Here is a 27,117-nt window from a genome sequence, read left to right on the forward strand (position 1 = left end):
TTTTGCATTTTCCACAACGTCACAGTTGGAATCATACAGTAGATAGCTGTTCGATGGGCATTTTTCTCTTAGCAGTGTGTATTTCAGATTGCTCCATGTCTCTTCATGGCTTGACAGCTCATTCTTTTTAAGTGCTGAATAGTATTCAGTTGTGTTCATGAACCACAGTTTCTTTACTCACTTACTGAAGAACATATTGGTTGCTTTCAAGTTTGGGCATTTATGTATAAAGCTGCCAGAAACATCCAAGTGCAAATTTTTGTGTGGACCTAAGTTTTTAACTGGTAGAACATATGGTAAAAGTTTGTTCTATACAAAACCATTGCTCAGAGTGGCTGCACTGTTTTGTATTCCCAGTAATGGTGAACGAGAATTCCATTTGTTCTATACCCTCACCTCCATCTGTTGTCAATGTTTTGAATTTTGGCTATTCTAATCGACGTGTTAATAGTTGTCTTAGTTTGCATTTCCCCAATTACACATGTGGGGCGTATTTTCATATGCTTATCATCTGTATGTCTTCTTTGATAAGATATCCAAGTCTTTTACCCATTACAACATTGGGATTTTGACTTTCTTACCGTGGAGGTTTAAGAGTTCTTCCTATATTTTGGATACTATAGTCCTTTATCCAAGATGGCTTTTGGAGGTGTTTTCTCCCAGTGTGTGGTTCAGCTTGCAGTTGTTTTTTAAAAATCTTAGACCCACAAAGTCATACCATGAGTGAGCTTTTACAGCCAGCACACGGGGCTGCTAGTGAGCTGTGTTGCAAATCCTCAACCTTAATTACCTTGATTTCTTATTTTCAGGTCAATGTGACTGTGGACTACATTAGACCAGCCAGCCCAGCCACAGATACGGTGCCCGCCTTTTCAGAGCGTACCTGTGCCACCGTCACCATTGGAGGAATGTGAGTGTTCTGGCTGGTAGCAACTTGGCCATGGCTGGGAGTTCTCTTCTCATTCATGTCTCTCCTCCCTTTCACCCCGATTTGCTTTGTGTCACTCTTAACACAGTGGCTTGTGATTGTTATATGCCTGTGTAGCACTTTATTTGCAGCGTACTTCATAATTGCTCATTAGTTAATCATATATTTTCATTATTGTCATTATTTAAGATTTATTGGGCTCTGTGTCCTTGGCACTATGTAGCATTCATTATTACTATTAATAATGCCATTTATTGAGTGTCAATCAGGCCCTTAGGTACTATGCAAAATTAGAAAGATTGTGTATTAGTTTAGGAAGTTTAATTGTAGTTCAGAAAAAGAAGAGAGGTTAATTGGACATTTTCTTTGAATAGACGTATGTAATCAGTAGATGACAGGGTCTTCATCTTGTGTCCCACCGGCTGTACCCTGGTTACGTTCCAGAGTCTCTTGGGAGCTTGGTTGATGAGCAGCCTTCCAAGGAGGTATCTGATGGGGGCAGGAGGAAGCCCGCTGGGCCATGCTTCCACAGTAAATATTAAAACAGTCAGTCAGTCCCCGGTAGCAATTCTTACTCTAAGTAAAATATACCCGCATGCTAATTGTCTCCTTCTCTATTTAACAGTCTTAAATGGTGTTTGTTCCCAAACTGGTATTTTGCTTTTGTTTTAAAAGGGGGCATGGTGGAAGGGAAGAAAAGAATAGGTTTCTCATTAAAACAGGGATTGTCTTACTGCGAGTACAATGGAGCCCATTGGGAGAAACACCTTTCTCTAAGCTATAGCCTGTCTCTGACAGGAAGGATATGGTAGCTAATGTGCTTTCCAGAAGGTCTCCTACCACACAGGAGCTTCTCCCGTCCTCGCTCCAAACACCACACTGCCGGCCTGCCTCTCTCCCCCCGCCCTGCCCCCCGCTTCCTGTTGTCGCTTTTAGAAATAAGTATTTTTAGGTGCTGTTACGACTCCTATACCTATCAATGTTGTTGATGTTCACACAGCAATCAGGGGCTTCACTTTTGCCAAGAGGAACTGAATATAGGATTTTGATGTCATTATCTTAACACCTTCACAGGCGTTGGGTTATTTTTAGAAGCAGGTTCTTGAGAAATTAGATAATGTTTTCAGAACGGGGAAAACTGGGAAACATTTTGCTCATTCTTCTATCTGTCTAATTTGCAGCAATGATTATTACCAATTTGTCACCAGTTCTTAGGAGCTCAGGACATGCTTTCCTCCTGTGGAGAGCCGGAAAGTGAGTGTTCCCCTAGACAAATTTAAGATTTTTGCTGCCACAGACAAGGAGTCCTCTCCAGTAATTGCTCCTTCTATCTACCTCTGGTAAAGACAACACCACTGCTGTCAAAATGCACATCTTTTTGGCAGATGGTTTCTCTTCATGCTTATCTAATGGCCCATTAGAGTGGAGGGATTTTTTTTTGGTTACCACTGAGGTATATTGTCAAAATTTATGCTGCTTAAAATTAGATATTCTGAAAGTGTTCTTGTAGGGAGTTAACCTTGACCTTTCTCTCTCCCTGTTGTCCTAAGATGGTATTTGATTTACCAAAGTCCTTACCTCGAATTAGACCAGCCTGGCAGGGTACCTGGGGTGCCCTGCTATCCAGGGCATTCCGAATACTACTGTAGGAAAGTTGAGGTATGAATAATGCCAATATCCGAATACTCAACTTAGATTTTAAAATTATATTGAAAGTCTCCTGATTTTAATAGTTTTTTTGATAACATTGGCTAGAACAGAGGATTTATGTTTTTATCCCAAATGTTTGAATTCCATTTTTAACATAATGAGTTAAATATACTGAGTTTGCTCATGGATTTGTTTCTACTTAACTAGACTGTCTTGAGTAAATTCCTGGGCAGTAATTGGGAGAAATGTGAGGATAGCCTGATACCATTAAGACCTAATTTCACTAGATAGTGAGCTCCCTGAAGATAGAGATTATCATCTGTTTTATTCCCTGCTGTAGTCTCAGTGTTCAGCAGTTCATAGGCGTTCAATAAATTTGTGAGTTATTTGTTTACTGTATTGCAGTGTCCTTTATGAAATAAAATAGGGAGTGTTTAGATGTCTCATAACCTGGGACAGCTGTTTCTTCTGAGCTACAAGTTGGCTTTAATCTGCTAAATATACACATTAAAAAACTTGTATCCGATCCAGTAGTTTTCCCTGTTTATTTGGTTATTGGAAAGTCTGTGCCAAAAATGTGCTGTGCTTAGTCGCTCAGTCGTTTCCGACTCTGGCGAACCCGTGGACCGTAGCCCACCAGGCTCTTCTGTCCGTGGGGATTCTCCAGGCAAGAATACCGGAGTGGGTTGCCATGCGCTCCTCCAGGGGATCTGCCCAACCCGGAAATCGAACCCAGGTCTCCCACATTGCAGGCAGATTCATTACCCTCTGAGCTACCAGGGAAGCCCATGCCAAAGATAGGGTGCCTCTAGAAAATGTATCTGATAGCATGCTTCTGATGTTTGGGTCTTCCTCAAGGCTTTTCTTTATTTTCCTGTGGCCTTTTGTTTTCATTTTTCCCTCAACTTCCTCTGCTTAAATCATTCCAATACTACTGTAGGAAAGTTGAGATATGAATGATACCAATATCCAAATACTCAGCTTAGATTCAGAATTATATCAGATGCTTCCTGATTTTAATAGTTATTTGAAAACATTGTCTAGAGCAGAGGATTTATTCTTTTTATCCCAAATGTTTTAATTCCATTTTTAACATAAAAATGTACTTACATCTCCAGATCTTTGATGTACGATATCCTGGTGGATTAAATAACATCTTCTATGGAATGTCGACTTTACAATACTCCTTACGGAGCCCTAGATCCATGTGATTCACATCTCCCTCTTCTGTTACGCTTTTCCTGCTCTAATTTTTGCACATTTTGTGGCCATTTAAAAGCCATGCCTCTTACTAAACCTTTCGCAATGGCTTGTTTTTATAAAGGCTCGTTCTTTTTGTACTCATATGTCAATATTCAGTGAAATACATAATAAAAATGACCAGTATAAATCCAGGGACAGAAGTGCACAGGTGTGTTTGAGCAGTCCTCAGTTACTAACTGGTGTCAGCCTGTGGGTTTTGAGGAGGTTGAGAATGTGCGGGTCAGTTAAGCAAAGGTTGCTGGGAGAGCTTGTCTAGGAATGTACCACGTCTCTTGTGACAGGCTTTAGACTTTATTCAACGTTTAGAGATGCGGTAGAATTAAGAAAAGATCAGCGCTATGTCTGTCATTACCTGTAGGCTCATACCCCTTCATATGGGCCTTTGTAGTGTCTAGAGGCTTTCCCTTTAGTCACGGGATCAGCTGTGAATCTCTGATTCTCCAGGAGCTTTTCTCAAACTGCTCATTCCAGGGAAGGAGAAAGAAGAGGCAGATGAGATGGCCTCTTTGAGGGTTATTTCAAAGGAGATATTTTTCAGTGGATTTCACATGCCCAAGTGTGTGAGCTGGCCCTGTCTTCAGTAGGGTTCTGTCAGTCCTCCCATGCTTTCTTTTGCTGTGTGGGGCGGCATCGAGTTGCATGGCCTTTGGGAGGCCCCTCTCGTGAAACAGTCTTCAACGCCCTCTCTCTTGCCGTCTAGGGAACGAATGAAAATGAGGTTCATCGTTCCTCTAATAGATTACTTGTTTTTTCTTGATTAACTTCACTCAAGTTGGTGAGAGTTGTTACCTTTTAATCAAAGCAGTTTAAATAAAAAATTAAAAGATCAAACTTTGAGTTGTTTCTCATTCTCTGGCTCCCACGTTGGGAATTAGCTGATCCTTTTAGGCCTGGACTGTGACAGGAAGCTGTCAAGATGGCGCTTCCTGTTAATTACTTTTTATTGTATTTAAGACACTTAAATAACTCTTCTTGTGATTTAGTCTTCTATGTAATTAGCTTCAGTGATTAAAATCTCATTCTTCCGTTATTGCCAGAGCCTTCATGAAGAGCAAGTTTTGTGGGGTGACCTTTACTTGTGCTGGACTCACAATTACTTTGAGCTCCAATTTGGCAGATTCATAGTATCTATTAGCTGATTGACCATGTCTTCTTACACATCACGTTTTCAAAAAAAAAAGTAAAAAATTTTTTGTTCACATTTTTAAAGGGGCACCTAAAAAACTAACTTGGGATCCAGCTTCACACCTACACACTCATAATTACTACCTTCACACCTATACACTCATAATTACTACCACCACCCCATCCACCATCCATGGAAAATTGTCATGTATCCAGTAGGTACAGTGTCACCGAGGTATTGCCCCATTGCTTCTCATTATGTTAAAATATTTCACAATAATAGACAGTAAACATTTTTCCATTTTGGAGAAGTGAAAGATGGCAGAGATAGAAGTGTGGAATAAGAGCAGTTGGGAAATGCCTATTTTCTGCACAAGGTCAGTTTCTGGAGAGGTGATTTGAGTTTTATAACAGTGATTTTTAAAACATTGTTGTAACCTCTGCTCTTGACTGCAGAGCTTTGCTCCCTGCAAAGGCACTACTGTCCAGCTTAATGCCGTGTGGAGTCCTTACTACCAGAGATGCTGTGGGACGTCTTAGTTACCTCTTTCGTAATGACTGTCATGTAGTAGATGTGAAGCCATCTTTATGAACTTCCTTTGTGGCTCTTTGACTTCTTCATACATAGTTTGCCTTTATTATGTTTATTTAAATCAGACCGTTACTTACAAGGAATCCAACTTCTTTTGCTTTTTTCCATTTTGGTTCCAGCTTGCAGGCATACTTCCTCAGCTGTTCTGTTAGTCACTGAGCATGAGGTTAAGATCTTCTCCTTCTAGAATAGTTCTTTTCTAATCTTAGTTCAGTTTTTCTCGGCCATAGTAGGAAGCAGTGTCATACCACCCTTAGTTTTTCAGGCTTGAGTTCTGTAGCTGTAAGGCTTTCGCTGTCTAGTCAAATCTTAAAACATACTAATGTCTGAGCTAGTTTAATATATTGGTGTGTCTTAAAACATACTAATGTTTTCTTAGCTAAACATAGCTGAAATCAATTTCTGTCCTAGTGTTCTTCCTCACCAGGTGGCCCACGGCATCCTGAAGAGGTATTCTTTCAATAACCGACATAGTGGTAAAGTCGGTGTCTCAGCCAGGAGATAGGATCTGGGTTGTAGCCACCTCTTCTCTGCACAGATTTATTGCTTACAGTTCATCTACTTTAGTGGATTCCCCTACTCCAATCTTTTCCTGCTTTGAAGGAGAAAGAAGACATCAGAAGAAACATTCCTCTTCTCCTCCCCCTGAACCCCCTAACACCTAAATCATAAACACTTAACCAACCTTCACTTCTCAAAAGAGCACCTTAGATTGTTTTCTCAACCTCACAGGCTGCTTGATTTATATAACTGTGCTACTTCTGCCATGTGAAGTAGTGGGATTACGCCTGTTCACCATCCTGAAGACACTGGAAGCGTCTGTGTCATTTGGCTTAGAATACTTTGGAAAGAATAGTTAAATAATTTCATGTGTCTCCTGCATCATTTTAAGAGAACGGCCCCAAAAAGCACCATAAGAAGGAACTTGGTTTTTGCAAAGGGTTCAGGTGGGAGTCAGGAGAACACTGCAATTTTAGTTGGATCTTACATTTTGTAGCCGTCTATATGTGGGACTATCATGCTGCTGAGCCTTTTCTTCTTTCTTTTTTGCTTTAAAGCCCTGATGCTTTCAGATTATTGTATTACCCTCATCACTATAAGGAGGTTCAGTTAAGCTTTACATAATGGAGCACTTGGCTCTTATAAATCAGCCAAATCCTTTGCCGAGCAATGTGTGTTCTTTCACTTTTTTCCCCCCCAGCATCAGTTGTAGAATATCAAGTACTGGGTGACAGTATTTCCTGAGTGGATCTTTAGGAAACTCCCTCATTTGTTTCACAAAGTATACCATGGAGTTTCCAAAGTATACCATGGGAGAAAATGAGGCTTTTCTCCAAATAAGAGGAGCTTATCCTCAGGGAGGAACATTCTGGAGTACTTAGAGAGATGGATAAAGGTGTCAAAATCATGAGTTAAAGGCCCTGTTTGGAAAAAGGAGGAATGCTGTCCATTTCTGTGGGCCCTAAAAATAGCTCAGCGAGGGTCTGGTCCCAGGCAAGAGAGGAGTTGCTGCTCCTGTCTGCTGTGAACAGTAAATTTATCAGTTATTCATCAAATATTTGCTGAGCACCTACTGTGTGTCAGGCACTGGGAATATAGCCATGAGTGTTTCCCTCTTCTAAGTCTTCCTGGCTACACTTCATTCTAGGGAACCTTCTTGCCTCTGGTGGGTGAGACAACAAGAGTCCTTAAGGATATTCACTGACTTTGCTGCCCCCTAGAATCTTGCTTGGCTGGATTTGACTTTAAGAAACACAAGTGACTTTATATAAACAATACCTGAAAGGGCTCTTCTCTATTCAGGTCTTGCCTGGGACTTTTAGCGAATTTACCACTCAGAAACAGGTTAAAATGAAAGATAATCCCTCTTATATCTGTATTTTTAGTTGAGTCGATAACTGAACCTGTCAGTAGACAAAATGAAATGCTCAAGCAACTCCCCGTTGGAGGCGCTTTGCCCTTTTTCCCGTCACATCACCGTTCCTGACTCATTCGGCGCCGATGGGCCTCTGCGAGTCTGACAGTTGGTTATGACTCCCCTCTCTCTCCATGCTCCTGAAGACCTGCTTGTCTTATTCCTGCCTCACCTGGCAGAGAAAGGACCCAATGCTAACTTCCTAACAGAGTCTGCTTCTCACTTTTGTGGATGGTTATCCTTAAAACCTATAAATCCTTATACCTCTATAAATTAACACTACTAGATTGTAAAATTTTCAGTTTTAAGCTATTCTTACTTTGGTTTAGTATTTGCACTATAATCTCTACCCTTTAACCCCTAGTTGTCTTATATTTGTTTTGTGTGGGTGTGCTTAGTCGTGTGTTGTCTCTTTGCAACCCTTTGGACCGTAGCCTGCCAGACTCCTCTGTCCATGGGGTTCCCCAGGCAGGAGCACTGGAGCAGGGTGCCATTTCCAACTCCAGGGGATCTTCGCTACACAGGAATCGAAAACACATCTCTTACATCTCCTGCATTGGCAGGCAGATTCTTTAACACTGCGCCACCTGGGTTTCACCAGTGGTAAACTTCATAACGTTCAGTTGCTGTTTCTGAGTAACTTTACATAGTATCTCTGTACTGCTCACTCTGAAAGGTTAGGAAGTTATAATGGTTACACTTCTTTAAAGAGGTTTGATTTTTAGGTTTTATTAAGATGGGCTTCCCCGATGGCTCAGTGGATAAAAGATCCACACTCAGTGTAGGAGATACAGGAGACACGGGTTCAGCTCCTGGGTTGGCAGATCTCCTGGAGGAGGAAAGGGCAACCTGCTCCAGTATTCTTGCCTGAAAAGTCCCGTGGACAGAGGAGCCTGGTGGGCTACAGTACAAAGGGTCACAAAGAGGCAGACGTGACTGAGCAGCAAAGCACAGAGCATAGCACTTATCCAGTCTCTCCTCTTTCAGCGTAATTGTCTTCTAACCTTTGCTTGTAAGTTGATCATAAATATTTAAAACCTGTCTCCCATCTCCATAGCTGTTAGAATTGTGTAAGTGTTACTGTTGGAACAAAAGACACAGAGTGATTAGTCCTGTAGAAAAGGAACTCAGCCTTTAAATGCAAAGAGAAATGCTGAATTAGTTAAAGATCTGCTCAGTAACACTGTCACACAATACATTAATTCTGTGTCTGTATTTCCTTCTTCATATACATTTCTTTATATGCAGTTGCCACTGTATCTCAAGTCATTCTTCTTGTGTTTTTTTTTCCTTTCATTTGTTGAAGAAACTTGATTTTTCTCATGTGTTGGGTGGTCAAATTTCTGAATGAAATGTCTAAATATTTTTGCATACATTCATATTTGTTAGTATTATCAAATTGTAGCTTGAAAATTGTTTTCTTAAAAACTTTGAAGGCATTGTGCTCTGTTGCTTCAACAGTGTTTTTGAGAAATCCAATTTCTCTTTCTTTAAATGTAACTTCTTTCCCCCTGGCTTTGGAATTGTTATTACCGTTTCCCATTAGTTGGTTTTCTGAAATTTTATCAACATATTTCTATGTCTGTCTTTTTTTGCCTCGAACTCAATTGTCTTTTCCACTCTGAACACCAAAACAATTTTTGTTGTTGTTGTTACTTCTTGAATTATTTTCTTTCTCTCTTTTGCTACATTGTATCTTACGCTTCATATATCTAACTTTTCTTCCAAATGTTTAAAACCTCCTTTGCATTTTTGTTCTTTATTCAAGATGTCTTCATTTTTGCCTCTTGCTTAGTCACCCAGCCATGTATATTGATTGATTTTACATTCGTAACCATCTCTTGTTCATTCATCTCACTCATTCATATACTTACTTGTTAGTTCATAGACTCAGTATTTCGAGAGTGCCTGGTGTGTACCAAGTACCTGGAATATATCATTGTTCTAAAATGGAAATGATTTGTATGCCATGAAATTTACATAGTAGTCTCTTAATCACAGCCATTTTACTTTTTAATTGCAGCACTCACATTTAAATTTTCTGTTCTTTAAGTATTCTATTTTAATAGCATCCTTCCCTGGTAGCTCAGAGGATAAAGCATTTGCCTGCAATGCAGGAGACCCGGGTTCTATCCCTGGGTGGGGAAGATCCCCTGGAGAAGGAAATGGCAATCCACTCCCAGTATTCTTGCCTGGAGAATCCCATGGACAGAGGAGCCTGGCGGGCTACAGTCCTCAGGGTCACAAAGAGTCGGAAATGACTGAGCGACTTCACTTCTTAGTCTGTGAATATAATGTTTTCTCTCTCTCTGAGAATCTTATTTAAAAATTAAACACCTCTTCCAGCTTTCCCCCATGACTAAATGTTCTTTGCTTTGTTCTTTTTCTTTCGTAAGTCCTCCAGCATTGTGTGAACCTTGACCTATATTTACGAAGGACCCAGTTGGAGCTGGCCCAGCTGTTGCTCTGCAGTAGTGTGTCTCGCAGACATCTCTGTCATAAAGAAGTCATAGGAGAGGAGAAAGGGCCAAAGGGAGCCTTCCCTATATGGTGCCTGAAAGAGGAGCTGGAACACAGAGGGAGCAGGCAGATTGCAGACCCCACCGAAACTGTCAGAGCTTGGGGGCTTTCGTCAGCTCTTAGGGAGCCTTAGTGTATTTTCCGGGCCTAGAAGGTTGAGGGGTGGGGAGCAGGGATAGGGTAGGCCTATGCTGTGTTCAGCCACCTCTCTCTAAATATTGTACCTCGGCTTTACTTTCAGGCCACACAATCCGTCTAAATCACCTTCCCTCTGTTCTACTAGAACACATGTTTCTTTGAAGTGAATTATCTTGTATGACATTGACAATTCGGGGAAACATTGGATATAAAGCAGAAGTCATGTTGGTTTGTAAGTGACATTCCCAAATACATTGAAATATTGAAAGGGTAAGGGATAAACTCTTACATGTTAAGGGAGAGCTTCAGAAGGTATAAAGACTTGAGAAAAATCTCAGTGTGAAGTTGAGATGTTTACAGTAGGAACTTCCTTTAATTTAAGTCATGAGTGCTTTAGTGGCTTCAAGAACCTTTATTCTGTTCACTGTTTTAGCTCAGTAGCAGCCTGTCAGTGAGGTCGGAAAAGCTGTGAAGACACTTTTGCCAGTATTCAAACAGTGGATTAATGAAGAAAACTGGGCTTCCCAGGTGGCTCAGTGCTTGAGAATACACCTGCCAAAGCAGGAGACATGGGTTCGATCCCTAGGTCAGGAAGATCCCCTGGGGAAGGAAGTGGCAACCCATCCCCATATTCTTGCCTAGGAAACCTCATGAATAGAGGAGCCTGGCAGAATCCAGTCTGCAGAGTTGCAAAGAGTCAGACAGGACTAAGCACAAGCACATTGAAGAAGGCTACACTCTGCCTCAGACTTTGTTTTGAATAAAGTGGTCTCTATTGATGGCACAACATTGTAAACCAACTATACTTTTAAAATGGTCTCTGTTGAAAACAAAGCCTGATAGTCCCTCCTCTAGAGGTAGTGTCAGAGACCCAGAGTTCAAGACTACTCAGCCTGTAGAGATTTCCATTGTGTGCCATTTTTATTAGGGTTTTTTTTTCTGCTGGTGCTTAGGCTTTAAAGTTCCATAGCGTTTAAGGGAACCACCTATAACCCTGTTGGTTTAGGAGTTTTGGTGCTTTTGTGGTATATGAATTGATCAGGATCACACAAACAAGTAGGTGCTGGAAAAAATGCCAAGTGCTTGCTGGTTAGGGTATTTCTCTTTTAGTTAGTTAGTTCAGTCGCTCAGTCGTGTCCGACTCTGCGACTCCATGAATCGCAGCACGCCAGGCCTCCCTGTCCATCACCAACTCCCAGAGTTCACTCAGACTCACGTCCATCGAGTCAGTGATGCCATCCAGCCATCTCATCCTCGGTCGTCCCCTTCTCCTCCTGCCCCCAAGCCCTCCCAGCATCAGAGTCTTTTCCAATGAGTCAACTCTTCGCATGAGGTGGCCAAAGTCCTGGAGTTTCAGCTTTAGCTTCATTCCTTCCAAAGAACACCCAGGACTGATCTCCTTTAGAATGGACTGGTTGGATCTCCTTGCAGTCCAAGGGATTCTCAAGAGTCTTCTCCAACACCACAGTTCAAAAGCATCAGTTCTTCGGCACTCAGCCTTCTTCACAGTCCAACTCTAACATCCGTACATGACCACAGGAAAAACCAGAGCCTTGACTAGACGGACCTTCGTCCTAGCACCTCCATGGGCATCGTAGAGATGGGTGGGGAAGAGGCGGCCTGGCCGGCCCTGCTCTCCGGAACGCTGTTTTGATCCATCGCTCGGATGATGTGCCCAGAACCTACTCACTGTGTACTTCGTATCTGTCAGTAAAAGCCCTTGATATGCTATGCTCAATTACTCAGTTGCGTGCTACTCTGAGACCCGTGAACTGTAGTCCGCCAGGCTCCTCTGTCCACGGGGCTTCTCCAGGCAAGAACCCTGGAGTGGGTTGCCTCACCTCCAGGGGATCTTCTCAGCCCAGGGACTAACCCAGGTCTCCCACACATTGCAGGCAGATTCTTTATCGTCTGAGCCACCAGGGAAGCCCTTGAGGCTCCCCCAGTTTGTCACCCATCTGACCCTATCTGTTTTCTGTCTTTCAGGATTTGTGCAAACTTTCTGACGTGCTGCTAACTCGCGTTCTCATTCTCCGTCACCATTAGGGCTTATTCTTGTGTGTATGTCTTTTGCGCCATTTCAGCAGGACCTTGTAAAGAATGTCATGTGGACTTAAGTTCTCAGTCTGCCATTCTCAACCCCCCTCAAGCATTCTTTCTCTCTTCCTTTGGAGAATGAAATTGATGTGATGAGGAGAAGGGACATTCGACATGGTTACCAATAAGCACAAATTGTGTCTTTTAATGCCATTTCTCAGCCCCTTTCTGTATACAGTTCTGTGGCCAGCACAGTACACAGTGGTAACGAAGTAGCAATGGATTTTTATCTTCCTTGGTGATGCCGCTTAACAGGGATTTGCTTCAGTTCATACTGAATGCCTTTTTTAAAGTAATAAAAATTGAAGTAGCATTTTCAAAAGTTTAAAAAATATGAAAGAATCACTCATTATGTAATCGTGCTAACATAAGCCTTGTTTGAAGGGTGTGCCTTTTGAGTGCAGGTTATTTTTTAAGGATGTAATAATTTCAAACAGGAAAACTTTGACCATTTGGCATTTTGTTGGATGAAGGCTAGTTGTTGCTGGATCTGAAGATTCTGTAGCTATTTTTTTAAAGTGGGCTTTGGAGGTAAACACAATTGAGATTTAAACTCGGTTCTATGCATGGCTGATTCATGTCAATGTATGGCAGAACCCACTACAATATTGTAAAGTAATTAGCCTCCAATTAAAATAAATTAATTAATTAAAAAAAAAACTCGGCTCTATGCCTCGATAGCTGTGCAGTCTTGGGCCATAGTTTTTTCTTGTGTGAGTTCTATACAATAATACTACACTCTTAGGGCTGTTGTGACATTAAATGTATCAATGCATTTAATACGTTTAGCACAGTGACTAAGCCAGAACAATCGAATACGTCCATGGGTCCTAAGTCTGGACTCCAAACTGGTCATTGGCCTAATTTCAGACCTAGTGGTCTCTTTCGTCCCCTCTGTCACCTCTCCTACGTCTCTGGCCATCTGTTTGACTCAACTTTTTCCTTTCCTAAAGGATTTTCATTGACTGCTCTTATGTTCCATCCTCTTCACAGTTCCCCCTCCTGCCCCTGGCCAAGCCCACCCACTTGATAATGTTGCTACCTCACAGATGGACTTGAATAAGATCGAGAGAATGCCTAGTATGTGCTGCATGCTCAGAGGCTTAACAACAAATCACCCATGGGATTATGATTAGATGCTGTTATCCTAGTCTGTCTGTTGTTTTGGCTGTGCTGCTCTGCACGCAGGACCCTAGCTCCCCGACCAGGGATTGAACCCTTGCCCCTGCTGCGCTGAGAGTGATGAGTCTTAACCACTGAACCACCAGGGATGTCCCCTGTACTAGTTTGTTTTTATTGTTCCGTGGCAGATGCTTTGGTTTTAGACCTCTTTTTTTCATTTTTTCAATTGCCACTAAATCATATCATTTTTCCTCTAAGCAGTGAATGTAAATATGTTCACCTAAGTACTACTGTAAAAGTAGAATATATTCATGAGTAATTTTTAATGCTTCAGGGAGTTTAACATGCACTTACCATTGAGTAAGAACAATATATATTCCTTAGTAAAAGCAATTTATTGAATAATCTTTCAAACCAAGAGGTGTTGCTAACAAGCGGACTCCCTGGGTTTAGTTGCTTCATATACTTATTTAGTTACCTGTTTGCTTCCTATCTGTCTATATGAGTTGTTTTAAAGGCAGAGGGCTATTGACTAAGTGTTTTAAGAGATCCTGCTATTCTGTATCCCTACATTGAAAATCGTACTGAAAGTAAGATTCTGTGTATTGCACCGGGGTTGGGGGAGAGCTGCAGAATCTTAGTTCCCTACCAGGGATTGAACCTGGGCCCTGAGCAGAGAACGTGGGGAGTCCTAACCTCTGGATCTCCAGGGAAGTTCCCTTTGTAGATCTTTTAGGGATCCACATCTCTGCTGTGATGCCTTTTGTAAGTTTTGTGCCATCATTGTGTTCACAACAAGTCGAACATGGAGGGATTTAACAAATACCTGGACCTTGGAGGTCAGCACGCGTGGTAGAATTTGGAGACATTTAATGGCATGAGCTTCATAAGGGCCAAAGGAAATTTGAGACGCCTTTCATCAAGTTTCCTCGGTTTTCCATCGAGCCTTTTGGCTTTCTGATATATCTATTTACATAACAGCTGTGATTCAGCTAACTATTGCCTTAATGTGAGCTTCTATTGTGTTAAAATCGTGATTTGTAAACCAATCATGTATCAGGTCATTAACAAGGGGAATTAATTATATTATTGTTCTTAGCCCATCTCGCCTCCTCCCAAAACAAAACCACCTTGACACTGACTACAGAATCGCCTTTCTTTTTCTTTAAAGTAGGAAGCACCTATGGAAATCACTCAAACGTTTGTCACCACTTTCTCAGAAACCTGTCTTTGAAACTGTGTTCTGTTGTGTGTCACTTAGCATGGCCTGTGGCTGCAGAGCAATCAGACCATTTAAGTGAGGCTTGATCACAGGGGCTCCGGAATGGTTTACTGTATTTCAAAGTTGGGAACCAAAATAATCCCATGTTCCCCCCAAGGGGAGAGAAGAAAAGGAAACCTTGAAACCCCAATTGTGTTGCTGGGTTCATTTGTTGCTTCTATTAAAATGAAGAATCCTTAAGTTAAAAAACAGTTTGTCTTCTAATCCTTAGGAAAACATTGACCACCTGAAATCATTTTTGTTTAGACTTGGTTGCAGGGATAGAAACTCATTTCTAGAGCCGTTACCCACTGCAATTGTATACTTTGTTTTTGCAGTGAAAGTCGAAAGCTGCTCCCACATTCTAGACCTTGTCTACACTGACGTTGGGCTTGGTCCAGTTGCTAATGGATTCCGGGGAACAAAACAGGACTTGCCTGTTCGTGTGGTGCCAGCTGGCTGGGTTATGGGCCATAAACCATAACGGAGCCGTTAGTAGAGTTCTTACTCGGCCCATTTTTCCTTCCTGACCCATATGAAAGAACTTCCCTTGAGCCTCCACCGTGAGAAGCCACCTGTGCCAGAACAGTTTTTCTTCTAAATTATCTAGAAGAAGATAGTTATTCTTCCAGTGGCTAGGTTTTTCTTGTAGCAGACCGACAGCCCTCCAGAACCTAGGTTATTATTTTGAACACCTTCTCTAAACAGAGCATTTTCAATATATATCAGCAAATGCAACAAAAAAAAAGCAAAAACTACAGAGGATTTGAAAAAGGCTTTCCCCATTGCCATTTTGGTCTTTACCGGACCTTGCGATTTGGCTGGTTCTCCTCACGCTGTCGGAGCTGATCATTCCCATGCCATTATGTAATTTTCTGTCTTGGGTGCATGTTTGTGTGGGCGGGTGGTTTTGTTTTGTTTTTAAGTGGTGTTTAATGTCAGGCTAATAATAAACTGGATACGTAGGCCTGGTTTTGTCATAATGGCCGCGCGTTTGCTTATTTGTCCCTTATTCCCCTGAGAAGCAGAGAACTCCCCCTCCTCAAGTGGTGCCTACATGTTGGAGGGGGGGCTCTTGTCATCACAGCTGCCTAGAAAATGCAGCGCAGTGACTGGCAGCTCTGCCCTAAAGGGACAGACGCGAGGAATATTCTCCCAGGGTGCTCCCACAGCCCATTCCTTGTCTTCCTGCGACCTAAATAGAGCCAATAGGAATGCCTTTGCCGTTCCTGAACCAGTTCCAGAGTTTGGTCTGCTCTCTCCCTACAGTTCTTAGATTCTGTATCTTTGCGAAATGCCAGGACCTTTGACACATGACGCTTTATGAATCTGGGGGCCTTAAGCTGAATTCCATCCTCCTTGGGGTCTTGAATTCTTGAAAAGAAGACTCTATTAGTTGTCTGGGCTGTTTTTTCACACAACTGCATGATTGAATCACTTGGGACTCTTAACAAATAATGGTATCCTATATTTTAAAAACCAGGTCCTGATATTTATTATCTTAAAAATAGTGATTTTTACCCCTAGAGATGCTGGTTTTCTTGGCCTGGAATGGGTATCCTGAATGGTGATTCGAAGGTGCCACCAGTGTTAATAAGCTCTAGGAAAGGAAGACCAGAGGAAATAGAAGTTTCCAAAACCAGCATTCTCCTCTACTCTCAGCTAAGTTGTAGATACAAGTAATAGGAAGAATAAAAATGACGTCACAAGTGTGTGTTTTCTCAGTTCACTTTCACTCCCTAAGCTCAGCCTTTTCCCTCCATTAATTTCTCTTTTACCAGCTCTGCTTCAAAAAAGTGCAGAATGGCAGAGTAACGCTGGGTCGAAGGGGATGATGGTTATTTCTAGCTCTGCCTCCAGCTTATTGAGTGACCTTGACAAGTCATTCACTCTCTTTTCCTAAGGCCCTAATCTTGCCTTTTCTGAAGGAGAAAGTGGCATAAGCAGTATTGCAAATATTATGCCTCCTTCATGTACCTCTTCTTAGTAATGCAAAATTCCTATAAACTTGTCCTCGGGTTCCTAACAGAAGTTTAACAGGCAGTGTTAAAGTCTTGGCTTTAAGTCTTGGTGTGAATTTGTCTTCTTGTGTAGCCCTCCCTGCTCAGCCTCTGGATCATAAACGCTGGGTTTACTTGGAAGTCTGGATTTGCGGACTCAGACAGCTAACTCCTAGTGATTACTACTGACTGACTGAGTGCTTTCATTACTACTGGCTGCTGTGGTGGTTCGTCACTCAGTTGTGTTTGTCTCTTTCGTGACCCTATGGACTGTAGCCCGCCAGGCTCCTCTGTCCTTGGAATTTTCCAGGCAAGAATACTAGAGTGGGTTGCTGTTTGCTCCTCCAGGGAATCTTCCCTACCCAGGGATCAAACCTGGGTCTCCTACGGCTTCTGTATTGCAGGCAGATTCTTGACCGCAGCTGACATGACCTTAAATTGTTTACCGTGGGAACAATATACAATATTGTGAGGTGATGAGACTTCTAATACTCCTTTTACATCTTTCTCTAATTATCCAATTCAGAGAGTTTTGTCTGCTTGGTGGCTGTTGTTTTGTTTTAAAATTTTCTCCCTTAAGCAGTAAAAGGTGTTAGTATCTTTTGTTGGTGGTAATATTGTTGATACCTAACCAAAACTGTGTCTTTTAAATACTTTGGGGAACAAAAGAAAGTAGAGTTGACTGTGTTCTATTTTGGGCTGTAGACTGACATATCTGAAATTAATAATGTGTATTTAGATGACTGAGGCATAATTATTTGGCTGCGTTTAATCCAAACTAATATCCTCAAGTGATTTGCTGTTTCTGTTGTTGCCCTTCTAGATGTAACCCCACTTAAGACCCTGACTGTTTTCCTTCACGCCTTACTATTTATAAACTGGGCTTGTACTCAGCTAGTATTCACTTGTATAACAAACTAGCCTGTACTGTAATGTTAAATATTTTGAATATTGCCCCCTGCTTATAACACAAAAACGTTTGAGTCTGTTCTTAACCTTGGAAGACTTGTTTTCCAAATTTGGTTTGGTTGGCAGAGAGGAAAGAGTCAGTGTCTTTGTTTTTGAGGGGTTGGATAGTTTGAATTGGCACTGTTTTGTGTTTGAGAGTGTGTGGCTGAGAATCTCAGCCTGAGCTTGAGTAGAACTTGGGTGGTGTGTGTTTTTCTTATAAATGCAGTGTCCCAGTATCCATAAAAAGTAAATAGAAGTCCCTGGAGGCTGTGTTTTTCCCACCAGAAACTCAGGAAAATTGGGGTATGTAGTTTGTACTGTGCGCATTCTGTTTTTCCTCTTTAGACCCTTACAGCTGTAGCTAAGGGCTTCCTTTTTGACATTGGTAATGTTCAGCAGTAAGACAGTGTTCATTGTGGATTAGAGCATTCATTAAGGTCAGCGCTCATCTCCCTTCCTCTCCCTAGCCAGCCCTCTGCACAGTTTAACTTCCATTTTCATAGCTGAGTAATCTTTTTCTGGAAGGTATACTTTTTTATGGCAGCTTCAAAAAGCAGGAGCTGAAGAATGGGTTCACTTTGCCTAGAGTCTGGGACGGTGGGACTGAAAGCAGTCTGGAAAATGAAATCATGTGTACTAAGCCGCTTCAGTCCTGTGTGACTCTTTGCAGCTCCATGGATTGCAGCCCACCGAACTCCTCTGTCCGCAGGATTTTTCAGGCAAGAATACAGGTCTCCATTTCCTCCTCCAGGGATCTTCCCAACCCCGGGATTGGACCTAAGTCTCCTGTATTGGCAGGTGGATTCTTTAGCACTAAGCCACCTGGGAAGCCCTCAGCAGACTGGGATTTTCCTAAAGCTTCTGTAGAGTAAACTTGTTTCCAGGGCACAAAGCAATAGCAGCATCGCAGCCCACAGCCTCCCAAGAAAAACTAACACAATTAAAGAGGTGAAATCTGCCCAGGGTATCTGGAATCTCTTCTCCCTCTTGTTTAAGTCTTGAGGATTTTATTCACTCCTGATTTTTGTTCCATGTGATTTCAGGAGGTGATGATTTCCCATTCATGACATAACTTATATGTCACCCCCTCTGTCTCCCCTGTAATAACAAAATTGCTGGGATAGCTCTCCAACCAGTTTTTTTTTAAAATCTGATAATTCATTTCTAAATTGGAACTTGTTTCTTTCTAATCAGCCTTGTAATGTATTACAGACATCACTCTCGGCATTGGCTACAGAAGTGATTTAATGCTGAGTTTTTAATGACTCCTTCATTAATCCTGGTATTCTGGGATTTAACACTCGCTGGCCTTTGACCAGTGGAAATGATGAAAACTTAGATTTCATGCATATTGGATAACACTGGCCCGTTGCGGGAGCCATGAATCTTGCCACTGCAGCGGATGCGTGTGATGGAGAGGCTGCAGCTGGGTGGGCGCACTCCCAGGCCACGCGCCGCTGCCCACGAGGTGAGCACATCTCTATCAGCCCAGGGTGACCTCCTTTCAGGACAGCCGGGTTTGGAGCAGGAGCCTGTATTGGTGGCTTCATCCACCAGACAGGCCTCTGGATTTGAGAAGTAAGGCTCACCTTTTCAGGATTTCTTTAAGGAAACCATCATGTACCTTAACATGATAAGGTACATGTAACCTTAACATTGGTCCTTTTTTTTTCTTCTAGTAAAGCCCCAGAATTTTGCAGTTCAAGACTGTCTAGTACGGAAATTCCCTGATGGTCCAGTAGTTAAAACTCTGTGCTTCCACTGCAGGAGTCACAGGTGCGATCCCTGGTCAGGGAACTAGGATCCCATATGCCACAGCCCAAACAAACACAAAAGGCTATCTAGTGCACCTCCCTCGTTTTATAAGCAAGATGTCTGAGTTCAGGAGGAGTGGCAGAACCAGGCCACTGTTGAAGGTAACAGCAACCAGAGTGATCCCCAGCAGGTGCGGAGCTCGCCGTGTGCAGGCAGAGCCTCAGTGTTGTCATTTACTTACTCCTCACAAAAGCTTCGTAAAGTGACCTTGCAGAGCAAGCCCAGGTCTCCACGGCGCCTCTCCCCACCTCCTGCTGCTGTTGAAAGTACAGGTGCCCCTGGTGGTGGCTCTCCTCACTCTTGATGGAAGTGTCGGGAATGCTCTTTGGAAGAGACGGGCTAGTTTATTTATGGTAGAATCTTGTGGGCAGGCTGAATACCAAGAGTTGATGCCAGGTTCTTTTCTTCTCCCCGCAAATTGCTGCTCAGGAGAGAGGATGTTACCTTATACTTGAAGTCTTCACAGAGGCTCTTGTATTATTGCACACTGCTCCCTCAGTTTATTTGGAGCACATTAGTTAGCCAGCTACAACGGCATGAAGGTCACATGGCAGCATTATTAATAAAGGAACCAGTAATTTTTTTTAACATGAATGAAGCAATTATTACAGTGAATATGACCCCCTAACTGTGAGAGCCGAGTGTCACAGGAATTACCCTCTTAAAGGTCACTTTAAAAGCAGTGCTATGAGGCGAGAGAGACAGATTTTTTTTTTCCTGTAAAGGACTAGATACTAATATTTCAGCTTTGATAGCTATGTGCACTGCATGGAAACTATTCAACCCTGCCTTGGTAATCCTAGGGCAGCCAGACAATATGCAGACAATTGGGCGTGGCTGTGTCCCAGTGCAACTTTAATCATACAGACAGACCTTGAGTTTGCATCCCCTATGCTATGGAGATATGAACAGATACTTCTAGAACAACTAGTAAACGCAGACATCTGAATATTATGAAAATGCGGGAAGAATTTCTGAAGGCATAGAGCATGTTGAAAAAGGGAGATGGGTACGATGAGAGAGAACTAGCTCAGAATTGTCTGTAATGATAGTGTATGTTGTAATATTAAATACCTTTGTGCAGAGTATTGAGGGGGTAAAAAGTAGGGTTTTAACCAAAACAATACTTCTGGATTTAATAAATTATAGATAAACAATTTCAGTCATATCCAGAAACTTGATGAAGACGCACAATCCTCCACCTGCCCCCCCATTCCCCATCAAAAGCAGCCCTGGTATCACGTTAAGTGCAAGTACGTTTTCTTGAAATGTTTTCTCTTGACTTTTACCAAGACTCAGATTATGCGGAAGTGGCTGTATTTGAAAATTGTTTTCTGTACAGTCTCTTAAATTTCACTTCTGTCTTTGCTGGTCACCATGACAGTACAGTTCTCTCCCTGCCTTGGGTGCCCCGGGCAGCTGTCCATCCACTCCTCGCTGAATGTTCTCTCCGAGGTATTTGATCCTATAAGCATGTCCTTGTTTTTTCTGGAAGTCCGATTCTCATTCTTTAATGCTTCCTGAGTCTTGCTCTTTGGCACACCTGAACCTGGAGAGGGGCCGTCTTTTACTGTGCTGCCCGCTTAATTTCTTGGTTTCTTTTTCTTCCATCTGTCACTCTCACCAGATCAGCGCTGACCTAACCTTGGCTTTGTCTTGGTTGAAGTTCTCAACCGGGTCTCATTTATGAAGGAAGGCACTGCCCGCATGAGTCGTTTTGCTGGTCTCCTAGTGACAATTTTTCTTTCTTTTTTAGCTGCATCTGGAATAACAGCTGCATTCTCACTCCTGAATAAAATGGGTTAGCACAGCTTCTCATGGCAAAGCACCTGGACTCTTAGGCAAGATTGGGAGTAAAATCCGGACCAGCTTCATCACCAGCAGGGTGGGAGGATCAATTTTTATATAAGGGGTGGGGATAGGCCACATGAATGAGGATGTGAACGAAACTGGCGTTGTAAGAGCACCACGTCTGTCTGTTAAATGTAAGGGATTAGATAATCCATCATTATGCTAATTCTCAGTAACAGATGGTGGAGAGTTCTGCCTCTCCACAGCAGTTTTCACCGTGGGGGAAATTAGCTTGCACCCAGATCAGCAGACAGGCAGGAATTCCATTGAGAGAGAAACGCTACTGGTGATTGCATTGGTGTGTCCCTCTGCACATGTGCTGAGTTCTTGTATTTTTCTCTAGTTTACATATTCTTCGCCAGACCTCTTTGCTCCTTTCTATAATGTAAAGAACTTGAAATGATTTCTTTCCATGCAGTTAATTTGGGAAGATCAATATTGGAAGTAGGTTAAGTAAATGTTTCTCAAAGCATTACTATATCATATTTCTTGAGAGAAAAGATGCCATACAGATTATCAAAAACATTACTGATCATCAGTCTTCATAATTGAACTTCAGAGATGACATCCCAAGTACTGTAAATGCCCCATCTTGCCTTGATATAACACTTAAAACAAACAAGCTTTAATTAAGCCCTCTGGCTTCATCTTGTCCAAGAGTTGCCTTGATCCTGCTATTTTCTGTCTGTAAATGATTTCTCTTGGGTGTTTTGTTAATTCATAGCTTCATCTATCCTCTCTGTGCTAATGGTTATCCACTTTTTATTTCTCATTGCTTGTTCCTACCCCCGACTTAACCACGTACCTGCTTCTTGTTTCCATTTGTTATGTCCTAGTCTCATTTCAACACCAACATGTTTAACACTAATGCTGATTTTAAAACTCGCTTTCATGCTCATCTGTATCCCAGAGTCACCTGTATAGCTTATTAAGCAGAGGTGATCACCACTCATACAGGATGTAGTTGGTAACAGATGTGCTTTAAATTGGCAAGGTCATTCAGATTCAGTGGTTCACTGAGTTTTTTTTTTAAGAAGTGGTACAGCCGTTCTGGACTGGGAAGCCTTAAAGTCAGGGACCAGCCATCCATAGCTTTAGTTCCCACCAAGAGCTGAAATTAACAGTGTTTGATCCTGCCTTGGTGACCCGTGGAGTTTTGGGAGAAAGCAGTTTAGTGATTAGGTGATGATTTAGTAAAATTCCCTTATCAGTTCTTTCCTATTTCTCTTGCTGTTGCTCTGCTTCGTGCAATCAACAACTTGGATCTATATAAACAACAATAGCCTTCTAGAGGCACCTTTTCTAACAGCAGAGTTTCTGCTCTCCCATTTCTTCCTGCATAATACAGCTGGATTAATTTTCCGTAAATGCTGTCTTTATGCTATTAATTCACTACAAACAGCCATTTTAGATTTTAACAAACGTCTTCAGTCATGCCCCCTACCTCATTCTCTCTCACTTTCAGCATAGAAACTCATCTATTTTCTGGAGAAGATACCGGCTTATCAGGAAAGTGCCTTTAATTCCTTAGTCTCTGAACCCCAAACTTGTCTTCTTCCTGCTTGCTTTCTTATCTTTCCCTTTCCCATCTCCGCAAGATTTCACCCTCTTTCTTTCCAAACTCATTTTTCTACCCATGTGCCCTGAATTCTTTCTTTTGGTCTAAGAATTTTGTGCCATTCAGTACCCCCTACCTCCCTTTTAAAAGCAATTTTTAAAAATTTCTCTTTAGTCTTCTCTTACTACAATCTGCTTTTCTTATTCTTCCCTTGTCTTCATAGCCAAATTATTTGGGTTAAAAGCAGTTTTAACTCTGTGTCCATTTGCTATGCATTCTTTACCATCTGGCTTTGGCTACTCCACCTCGTTGAAACTGAACCTACCTAGAACACCAGTGCTTCCCTCAAAGACACTTCTCGATCTTTTGTGTGCTCTCTCTGTAGTATTTAAAACATCACAGTCTTGTTCGGACTTTCCCCCCTCCTTTTCAGTACACCAGACTTGACTGAATTTCTTTCTACGATTCTGATTACGTGTTCTCCGTCTGCTTTAGAGCTACTTAAATGTTTGTGTTTCTTAAGCCGCTACCCTTGACCCTCTTCCTACCTCTGCTCAGTCTCCTGGATTGTCTCATTCATCCCCTTGCTTCAGTTTGCAGGTAGATGTTGCTAATCTACCTGAAATCTGTGTCTCTAGCCCAGTTCTTCCTACCAGGCTCTCTGCCAATATATCCAGCTTTTGACTGGATGGGCATTGCCTTTTACTGAAGTTCAGTATAACTGCAATGGAGCTCACGATCTCCCCTTGAAAAGCTGTTTCTTTACTCAAGTGATCACATCTTGATTGATGGTGCCACCTTTTACTTAGCCGTTTATGCCACAAATCAAAATGTCATCTTTATCACCTGTCTCCGTACCTGATTGCCTACAGGTATATATCAGGTTCATTTCAGCCTTTCTCTCCTCACTGCCTGGTTGATGCTGTCAGTCTTCCTACCGGCCTTCCTGTTTCTAGTCTGAATCCCTTCTGATCCATTTTGCACACAGCTGTTGTAGTTTGCTTTCTGAAATAAATCTGATCTCCTGCTTAAAGTCTTCATTAATCATCCCACAGCCTTTTGGATTAATAGAAACCCATGAGCTGACCCTAGCCTACCTCTCTATGTTTATATTTAATATGCCCTGGCTCTCATCTGTTTCTGTAAAAATAATAATAAATAAGAGCAGAACACTATTCTTTTTTACTATTGTTGCTGTTCAGTCGCCCAGTCATGTCTGATCCTCTGCAACCCCTGGACTGCAGCACACCAGACTTCCCTGTCTGTCTGTCACTGTCTCCCAGAGTTTGCACAAATTCATGTCCATTGAGTCGGTGATGCCATTCTTCTCACATTTTATTATTTTTGGCTAAGCTGCGTCTTCGTTGCTGTGAGCAGGGAATACTCTCTAGTTGTAGCACACAGGCTTCTCATTGTGGTAGCTTCTCTTGTTCTGGGACACAGGCTGTAGGCTCCCAGTCTTAGATGCCCCTAGGCTCACGCAGTCCTCCCTGAGCAGGGATCGAACCCACGTGCCCTGCATTGGCAGACAGATTCTTTCTTTTTATTTATTTTTTAATTGAAGGCTAATTGCTTTACAGAATTTTGTTGATTTCTGCCAAGCGTCAACATGAATCAGTCATAGGTATACATATGGCAGACAGATTCTCAACCATTGCACCACCAGGGAAGTCCCAAAATACATCATTCTTGAAGTTAGTTTGCTCTGTGTACTGGGAACATAATTTCCCTTCACCAGCTCCCACTCGCCCTTTAGGTATTGACTTCTTACTGAAACTTTACCTTTGTGAACCAGGCAGACCAAGACCCCAGTTGAGCGTCTGTGTATGTCCTTCTTCAGGACACTATGCTTGCCTAATTACAAGGTTCACAGCATTTAGAATACTAAGTCACAGATATTTGGACTTTAATTCCTGGTACATAATACAGGAAGGTGGGAGGGGGACACGGCAGGAAACCATGTAGGTTTTCATGGACCATTGAAAGTACTTGGAGTTTTGAACAGAGGAGTGCTGGGCGTATCTGAAAACCTTTTAACTTTAAAAGAAAAAAAAAAGATTGTGAGATTTCTCTCTTTTTAAACATTTATTTATTTTTATTTGGCTGTGCCGGGTCTTAGTTGCGGCATGCAGAATCTTCAGTTGCAGCATGTGGGATCTAGTTGCCAAATCCAGGCCCCCTGCATTGGGAGTGTGGACTCATAGCCACTGGATCACCAGGGAAGCCCCCTTTTTTAAAACTTGATTTTGAAGTAATTATAGATTTAAACATGAGTCCGTCCCAGGTACCCTTTATCCAGTTCCCCGCAGTGGTTATGTCTTACACAATTACCAAACAATAGCACAGACAGGAAGTTTGGCCCTGGGACAGCATGTATGTAGGTCTCTTTTCTCATGTGTGTGGATTCATGTAACCGCCTCCATAGTCTAGACTGACAGCTCTTCAGTTATCACAAAGATCTCCTTTGTGCTACTCCTCCTAAGCTTTTCCCCTCCCATCATCTGTGACAACCACTCATCTTTTTCCATCTCTATCATCTTGAGGTCCCTCTGAGTTGTTCCATGTATCCGTAGCTTTTCTAGTCTCTATATATGGAAACTGGAGGCAGGCTGACTAGATGGAAGGACTTGAGACCTGAGTTCTAGTGAAGTTCAGTCACTAAGTGGTATTTAATGTCTTAGTTCTCAGAGTAGCCACCTATAAGATGAGGAAATTGGACTTTTCAGCTCTAAGCTCTGTGATTATAACAAATGATGTCTTTGTGATTTTTTTTTTCCCCTGTCATAATGAGGTCCATTTTCCTTGTTAATACTTACTGTGCCATAATCTATATTCTTTTGTATAGTGTTAAGCACAGAAGGACTATTCAAATATCTCATAGTTGTTTTACTGACATATTGCTACTACTTATATTTTTCAAGTATTAACTTGATACACCAAAGTAGTAGTAATACTTGGCAAACCATGTAAATATGAAGATTCTTTGATTTTTTTCACTTATTTTTCTTAATAAGACACAGAAGTAAACTTCTAGCTCTCTCTAATCTTGTGAACCTCAGAGATAAAGAAATGTAATAAATTGCCACTAAATGTTAAGTCTACTCTTGACTCACTTCTTTGAACACATTTCTACTAATGAAGTTGGTCGGTTTCTTGCTGTTGATAAAATTTCTTAGCCAAAGCAGAAGGTCCTAGACAGTACAGAATCTGCTGAACTTTAGTTTTGCTGGTAGAAAATAAACTACGTATTTCATATTTGCTCATCACTCCCTACTCTTTTTTATACTCTAGAACATATAGGTAATACATTGTATCTTAAAGAGGTGATCAGCCTTGAAGAATCCTCTTGTTTGCCCAGTAGCCTAGACAAACCATTTGCCCCTATGTGTGCACAGAGAGTGTAGGGTACTTACAGTCCTTAGGGCAGGGATTGGAAAAAATTGTGCTTGCTTGTTGCCACAGTGCCTGATCACACTGTGCCTATGGCCACAACCAGAAATTGTGCCTGTGCCACAAACACAACCAGAACTGTGTTTAAACCCTATATGTGCCATGTGCTAAGTCACTTCAGTTGTGTCCAACTCTGCGACCCTATGGACTATGGCCCACCAGGATCCTCTGTCCATGGGGTTCTGCAGGCAAGAATACTGAAGTGGGTTGCCATTTTCTTCCTCCAGGGGATCTTCCCAACCCAGGAATCAAACCCTAATCTCTTATGTCTCCTGTGTTGGCAGGCAGGTTCTGTTTAATACTTACTGAAATGATACATAAGCTAGTTGGCCTTGAATATTATCAGTTATTGCTGTATAAAGATATGTAAGACTATTGATAAGTAAAACCTAGCTCCCTTTAAAAATGACATTAGAATGTCTCTGAGCTGAAGCATATTTCATACAGCATTTAGATCTACATTCTCATTTTATAGATATGAAAACTGGTGCAGGCTTAGCTCCTTTACAAGAGTTTAAATGGCCAGAGAGCTGGGTAGGAACCCAGGTCCTCTGGCTTGAATCACAGCTCTGTGCCATGGGTTCTTTATGAAACGAGCTCATAATTGCTCTCTTTGGAGGGAGGAAGTGGGAAACATTAAGTGGCTTTCACTATTGAAAATAAATATAAATGCTGTGTGTAATGTCTCTTTGTTGATGAGGGAGAATTGGATAAACATTTATTCTTAACATTTTTGTTTTACGATATTCATCTTTTCCTGTGTTATTCAGTCTCTTCACTCACTTTCATAACTTAGATGAGGATTTTTTTTTCCTTATTAAAGTGTTGATGTGAGATATGATAATTAGATACTCCTTTTTAAAATTAACTGTGCCCCACTG

The 27,117-nt window shown here is 41.9% G+C and overlaps 1 protein-coding gene across 1 annotated transcript in view; it reads left to right on the forward strand.

Annotated features, from left to right (window-relative positions):
* SND1 (staphylococcal nuclease and tudor domain containing 1) overlaps window positions 1-27,117 on the forward strand; it is a 419,879-nt gene that overhangs the window by 184,421 nt on the left and 208,341 nt on the right. The window contains exon 12 of the mRNA XM_052638359.1: window positions 810-910. Within this exon, the coding sequence (XP_052494319.1) occupies window positions 810-910 (101 nt within the window). The remainder of the gene's footprint in view (window positions 1-809; window positions 911-27,117) is intronic.

This window comes from Budorcas taxicolor, chromosome 4 (genome assembly GCF_023091745.1).
Source record: "Budorcas taxicolor isolate Tak-1 chromosome 4, Takin1.1, whole genome shotgun sequence".
Taxonomy (NCBI): Eukaryota; Metazoa; Chordata; class Mammalia; order Artiodactyla; family Bovidae; genus Budorcas; species Budorcas taxicolor.